This window comes from Microtus ochrogaster, unplaced genomic scaffold (assembly GCF_000317375.1).
Source record: "Microtus ochrogaster isolate Prairie Vole_2 unplaced genomic scaffold, MicOch1.0 UNK48, whole genome shotgun sequence".
NCBI lineage: Eukaryota > Metazoa > Chordata > Mammalia > Rodentia > Cricetidae > Microtus > Microtus ochrogaster.
In genome coordinates this window covers 1,536,382-1,543,334 of record NW_004949146.1, presented here as the reverse complement: position 1 = coordinate 1,543,334, position 6,953 = coordinate 1,536,382, and the positions used below count along the sequence as shown (strand labels likewise).

General features: G+C 40.7%; 1 protein-coding gene across 1 annotated transcript in view; it reads right to left on the bottom strand.

The window, feature by feature from the left end:
- The window catches only part of Efcab13 (EF-hand calcium binding domain 13), a 13,700-nt gene extending 10,279 nt beyond the window's left edge, over nucleotides 1-3,421 (bottom strand). The window contains exons 1-4 of the mRNA XM_026777177.1: nucleotides 3,412-3,421; nucleotides 1,988-2,092; nucleotides 1,196-1,249; nucleotides 433-537 (exon numbers count right to left, since the gene is read on the bottom strand). Coding sequence (XP_026632978.1) covers nucleotides 433-537; nucleotides 1,196-1,249; nucleotides 1,988-2,092; nucleotides 3,412-3,421 — 274 coding nt within the window. The remainder of the gene's footprint in view (nucleotides 1-432; nucleotides 538-1,195; nucleotides 1,250-1,987; nucleotides 2,093-3,411) is intronic.
- Nucleotides 3,422-6,953: the final 3,532 nt, after the last annotated feature.

Here is a 6,953-nt window from a genome sequence, read left to right as displayed (position 1 = left end):
GTCTATCTATCTCTATCATCTATCTATCTATCTATCTATCTATCTATCTATCTATCTATCTATCTATCTATCTATCTATCTATCATCTATCTATCTATTATCAATCAATCAATCAATCTATCTATCATCTATTTTTTTTTGAGACAGAGATTTACTATGTAACCCTAACTGGCCTGGAACTCACTATGCATATTAGACTGGCCTCAAACTCACAGAGTGCTGCCTGCCTCTGCTCCTCACCCCCACCCCAAGAGCTGGGACTAAAGGTGTTTACCACACCTGGCAGTAGCTCTATTTTATTCTCTTGAGGATTATAACTCCATGAGTAGTTCTTCTTTCCTCAGTATAACTGAGCACCCCGCCCCTCCAAGAGTCTATAAGAAGGGCTCAGTGATTCTTCTTAAGGGAAATCAGAAGTAGTAAAGAAAATACCATCAGATATCAGGAAGCTCCGCAGACCTTTCATGTCTTTTTCCCCAACATTGTAGTTCAGGTTTTCCATAATGGTTTCTAGTTTATTTATACAACCTTTCCCTCCTTGAGAAAAGAAGAGATGCAATAAGAAAAAAATGTAAAATTAGGTTTTAACATTTAAAAATTTACTTAGCTCTGGGACTGGGTGGCAAAGGCTTGAAGAAAGCAAGGCTGTAAACGTTTGAACAAAGAATGAAAAGGTGGCAGGGATAGATGGGAGGGGATGAACGGAGCATCCCCTGTACATGTCACAGGTTATGTGGCTAAGATCTTCAGTAGACACCTGAAGCAAAGGAAGTGACTAATTGTGTTGGTTCTCTTCATATATTCATAGCAGAGATGTTAGAAACAACCCTAATTGTGACTGCCAGGTTTGAAACCTGTCACGACAGTAAATTATCTCTATAAATTTAAACTAAAAGTCACAAAGGGGAATGAAAGACTGATAAGCTATTGAGTCAGCACCATGGGAGAGAATGAGGCCTCAAATAGCTGTTTCCACATTCAAGCTGTGGGGCCTGAGACACGCGGGTCAGCATAAACCCCGTGGGAAGTGGCAATAAGAAAGTTATCCACTGTAGCATTTGTGTGGGGCAGAGTAGGGCCTTGGGACAACCCTCAACAGAAACAAGCTACTGTTACCATTGAGTAGTAGGCAGACTTTCCAGAAAGAAACGCAAACTTCAAGGCCTGTCTCACTTGACCTTGTATTTGTACTCACTGTGAAAAGTTTTTACACCATCCAACAGTCGGTTGCGATACACGGTACCAGCAGCTGTAAAGAAAGGCATAGTCAAGGTCACAAAGAAGGGCTGACATCCATAACATGACCATGGACTACCACCACGAAGACAGTAACCTTACAGGATCTGCCTTTTAGTCTGATATCCATACAGCTTTCTTCATTTTGGCTTTATCAATAAAGTGAGGCATGGGATCTTCTGTATGAGTCACTTTGCCAGGCTGGGACTGATGCTAACGTGTTCTTTTTTTAAATATTTATTTATTTATCATGTTTACAATATTCTGTGTGTATGCCTGCAGGCCTGAAGAGGGTAGACCCCATTACAGATGGCTGTGAGCCACCATGTGGTTGCCGGGAATCAAACTCAGGACCTTTGGAAGAACAGTCAGTGCTCTTAACCCCTGAGCCATCTCTCCAGCCCCCTCTTTTTTTTTTTTGTCTTGCCTTCCCTCCTGTCCTTAGTTTTCTTTGTGCTTTAGGATTATCAGACATTCCAGAAGTAATATCTCAACTCACAAATCAGATCTTGATTAATAAATTAATTTCTTTCTTAGGAAGTTCTCAAACCCAGTTCCAATAGAGCCTCCATGTCAAATAGTCTCCATGAGCGCAAAGACTTGATTTTAATCTTACCATTTGAAAAGTCTTCAGTATGTTGAATGCAAACAAATGTGGAACTGCATGCACAGTGACTCCCTCTCAGCCCCCACAACACCCCCCGCCCAGAAAAAGTCCCCTTGGAGCCGAGGCAGAGTCAGAAATGCTCACAGGTGACAGGCAGAGTCTTCAGCAGCTTCCAACGTTCCTTCGGCGTGAATTCTATCCCGATGTTTTTCAAGATATTATCTACTCCATTGACATTCACTTTGCTCCCTTTGGGAAAAAATGAAAATGAGAGCAACCAATGATTTTAAACTGTGTCATCTGTGTTCACCTGAAGGGTGGGATAGTCAAAAGTCTCTGAGTTGAGAGTCTGAGAAGATATCAGAAAAAGATATCAGTTGCTTAATTCTAGACAGAAACATAATTTTATAAGTTCTAATGAAATGCCTGAAGCAATCTCATCTTGTTCTGACTCCATGTTGTGCTTGTTTAGACAGTTCTCAGCCCTCTGCTCCTCTCCCCAAGGGTTGTGTCTGCTTTGGCAACATATCTGGGGTATCCATGGCCTTGACCGTGATCCAGAAGTATTAACCAAAATAATAAAAAAATCTAATATAACTTGAAAAAATATAAGTGAAAAGTAATTGACATGTTATGTCTAAAATGATTACTATGCTTTGCCAGGAATGAATTTTTCAAGGTGCCTCTGACCCTCATATGACTTTGATGTAAATTATGATCTTTGGGCTTTTTGCCTTTAAAAACTATGCATCCTTGAGCTTGGGCACCATGAGACTTTTCAGAGGCACAAGCTCACTCTTGGACGGGCCAGCCCCCCCGCCCCCCAAATAAGACTTCAAACTTTTTACTGGCTTAATCAGTGTGGTTGTCAGTGACTATCTCATGTAGATCATTTCACTAAGAACAACAGTATAAACCAATATTCTGAAATGGAGGTCAGAGAACAGTACGGCTATGATATAAATGACTATATACATATTTTTTCTCTTTCTTTCCTTTCTCTTTCTTTTTCTTCTTTCTTTCTTTCCTTTCCTTCCTTTCTTTCTTTCTTTCTTTCTTTCTTTCTTTCTTTCTTTCTTTCTTTCTTTCTTTCTTTCTTTCTTTCATATTCTGTCTGCGTGTATGCCTGAAGGCCAGAAGAGGGCACCAGACCCCATTACAGATGGTTGTGAGCCACCCATGTGGTTGCTGGGAATTGAACTCAGGACCTTTGGAAGAGCAGGCAATGCTCTTAACCACTGAGCCATCTCTCCAGCCCCCTACATATTTTTATAGATAAATAATGCCAATTAAAAATTTGTTCTCTGGTAATTACATATATGAATAGAATTTATTGAGAACATATCTACCACTACCTCCAACTTAGATCCCTCCACATACCCTGCCTATCTTCATGTACTTTTCTACTTTTAAAATTTTTTTAAATACCCCAAGTTTGATTCCTGCTGCCCTCTGCAATTTTCTGCTATATGATATCTCATATATGATATCTCTCTATTTTTATGCTAAATGATAATATGAGAAGGTGTTTCATTGCTAAAAAGATTAGTTCTAATGCATTATTTTACCAGTGATCATAGTTACCCAAGTTTATTATGATTGTTTGAACAGTGCAACTAATTTGAATTATGTAAAAAAATCTAGGATACTATAACAATAGAAAAGTTTAACAGTTTTGTCAAAAAGCATATAACTCAAAACTAATCTGGACTACTGGATAAAATGTTTTTATTTTTCACTATTTATTTATTTATTTATTTATTTATTTATTTATTTATTTATTTATTTTCATGTATTGGGGCACCCTTCTGGAGGTCAGAGGATAATTGGCAGGAATCAGTTCTCTCCACTATGTGGTCTCAGAGATCAAAGTCAAGTCATCAGGCCTGGAACCAAGTCACCAAGTGCCTTAACCTGTTGAGCCACATCACGAAGACCCAAAAAATGGATCATTTATTCACCAGCGAGGCCAGCAAGTTAAGGTACTAACAAAGCCTCCGTGATGGGGCTTGGATATTTACAAGTATAGATGTAAAAGTCTTCTGAATATTGCCATCTAAGACTGTTTTCCTCCATGGCCTTTTACTCACCTGTGAGTGACTCTATATTTTCCATCATCTTACTCAGTTTAACCTTCCCATCTGTAAGACAAAATACAAATAAGACACAGGCAGTCATTCAGACCCAGGAAACTTAAGACCTTACAGTGTGAGATAAACATGGACATTCAAGTGGTCAACCTGATTTGTTCCGTAAATGCATTAATTTACATCCCCAGATGAACATAGAATTGAAAACCAAAGGTATAAATGTCATACACACACACACACACACACACACACACACACACAAACAGGCATGCATACACACACATATACAAGCATACATACATAGCACCAAGAGTTTCAGAAAGTACAGAATGTGTCAATTCTATATACAACAGTGCTAAGACATTTAAAAGCATTGCTTAATATTGCCATTTGGTCTGTTCTTTAGAATTCAAGAGCATTCTGTTTGATCACCTTAGTATTGCAGATTTAAAAAGCAGTATGTGGCATTGCTCTGAAGCCTGGACTGACCTGGCACTTTCTGAATAGGTATTCCAGGACACGCCTGAACCCGCAATTCCCTGCCGTAGCTTCCCTCTTGCTATATATGCAACCATTACTGAACACTCCATTCATGCTTCTGATTCCAAGGCCTCCAACATTTGTTGAAATTATGAGCTGATTTGTTGAAGATCTTTTAGGTCACATCATCCCTTGAAAGTATCATTCAATCACAATATCTACAACTCTGTATTTTTTTCTAAGAAGCAATATTATTTGGTAGAGAAGTAAAATCCTTTCAAGTTATGTACATCTGGGTTCAGGTCCTATTAACCAACCTCTGTGATGTATCCCCCGTTTTCACATCAGAGAAATTTAGATAATAACCTACCTCACAGGGTTGCTTCAGGACTATTGATAACATAGATCTGGTGCCACACACGTAGTAGGCAGTTAATAGTTGATAAGTATTAGCTGTGGTTACATCATAGAGCCGGCTAGTTTATCTGGCGGGAGGCGCAGCAGCATGAGAATAGTGGTGGGAGGAATCTGCTAGTTTCCCACATTAACTACTGAAAAATTAGTATACAATTCTGAGTTCTCGTTAACAAAATGTTCTTCTTGTAACTTGGTACAAATAGTGGGTAAGTCAGATCTCACTTACAGTAAAGCAGATGTTTCAGTGGCAAGGCAAGCGAAGGCAGGCTAATCAGGAGCCCCTGTGTGATTAAGTGGTTCTGATGGTTTGAATGTGGCCCTCAAACTATGTGTGTCAGAGACAAACCCCATGGTAACGGTGCTGAGAGGTGAGATGTAGGAGGTGACCCGGTCACGTGGGCAGGGTCCTGATGAATGGCTCATGGGCGGGTTTATTGCTGAGAACTGTTTGGTTATGAATGTGAGTCTCACCCACTCCCCCTTGGGTCCCCTCCTGGTTGACGGCACTCAAGTGCACTATCTCTGTGTTTCTCTCTCACACGAGCACATGCCTTTCACCTTTCTGCCTCCTGCCATGGGTGATGCAGCACAGAGGCCCTACCATGTTAATTCCTGGATACTGGACTTCCCAGCTTCTACGACTATGAGAAATTAATTTCTGTTCATTATAATTTACCTAGTCTCATGTATTCTGTAATATCAGCACAAAAAAAGTAAGTCAGATGTAATAAAATTTCCTGGTGCAGTAAGAATCATAGAAGACTGGCTTCTAAATAAGACATTATTCATAATTTAACTTCAAACAATATACAATGCATTGTAATGTCTATGGAAGTTGCAATGCTGCTTCCAGACAGAAGGTTAGAACCTCTCTGTTTTCCTTATAGGATTGCAGAAATTGGCCTAACTATGCAACCAAATAATATACTTTTTTGGTTTGTTTTTGTGGGTTTTTTTTGAGGGGGTGGGGATAGGGCTTCTTTGTGTAGCCCTGGATGTCCTAGAATTCCCTTTGTAGACAAGACTGGCCTTGAAATCAGAGATCCTTTGCCTTTGCCTCTCAAGTGCTAGTATAAAGGCATGTGCCATCACTGTCGGGCCCAATTAATATACTTTAAAAAGTTAAATCTATATTGTTACCCCCTAGCCGAGATCTGAGGATAATGTAGTTAAGAAGCATCCTGACCCTAATCAGCTGAGTACACATATTTCTGTGTCACTTGGGATGGTGTGTCCTGCCCTCGCCTGGTCATTTGGGCATGTGACTCACAGTGAGCCTGACTGACTTGCTGACTCTGAATCCTGAGAACGTGACACTGGTGATCCTCCAGCTGCACCACCTGATGACTCTGTCAATCAGCTCTGTGGTCATGTGATCCCATCTCTGCAGCCTTGGCCTTGGTCTTCCCAGTCCTGGGCTTCCAAATATTTGGTTCTAGGACTTACTCCGTGGCCTTCACAGTTCTCTCTGGTGCTTAAGCTAACCAGAACCCAAGGATGTGATTTTCTTTTTTTACCACTGTGAAAAACTGCTGACTGGGTGTTGTGACGCATGTCTTTGATTCTAACACTCCGGAGGCAGCGGCAGGCAGATCTCTGTGAGTTAGAGACCAGTCTGGTTTACAGGCCAGCCAGGGCTACATAATAAGACTCCATCTATAAAAAAAAACAAAGTAAAAATCCCCCAAAACAAAAGCTCTCCAAACACACACACATGGTGCGGGAGAATTGTCTGTATTCTGTCAATCATGTTTTAAATAAACGCTGATTGGCCAGGCAGGAAGTATAGGTGGGGCAACCAGACAGGAAGTAAAGATGGGGCAATGAGAACAGGAGAATGCTGGGAAGGAGGAAGCCCATTCCTTCCCAGTCCTGCCCAGACCACGGATGAAGCAGGATGTGACCTGCCCTACCAAAAAAAGTACCAAGCCATGTGGCTAACATATACTAGAATAATGGGCTAGTATACATTATAAGAGCTAAGATGAAGCCCGAGCTAATGGGCCAATCAGTTTATAACCTAATGTAGACTCTCTGAGTGATTTTCCCTGGGGACTTACCGGTTGTGGGAACTGGGCAGGACATAAACCCCAACTAGCAGGCCCTAATACTATATACACACA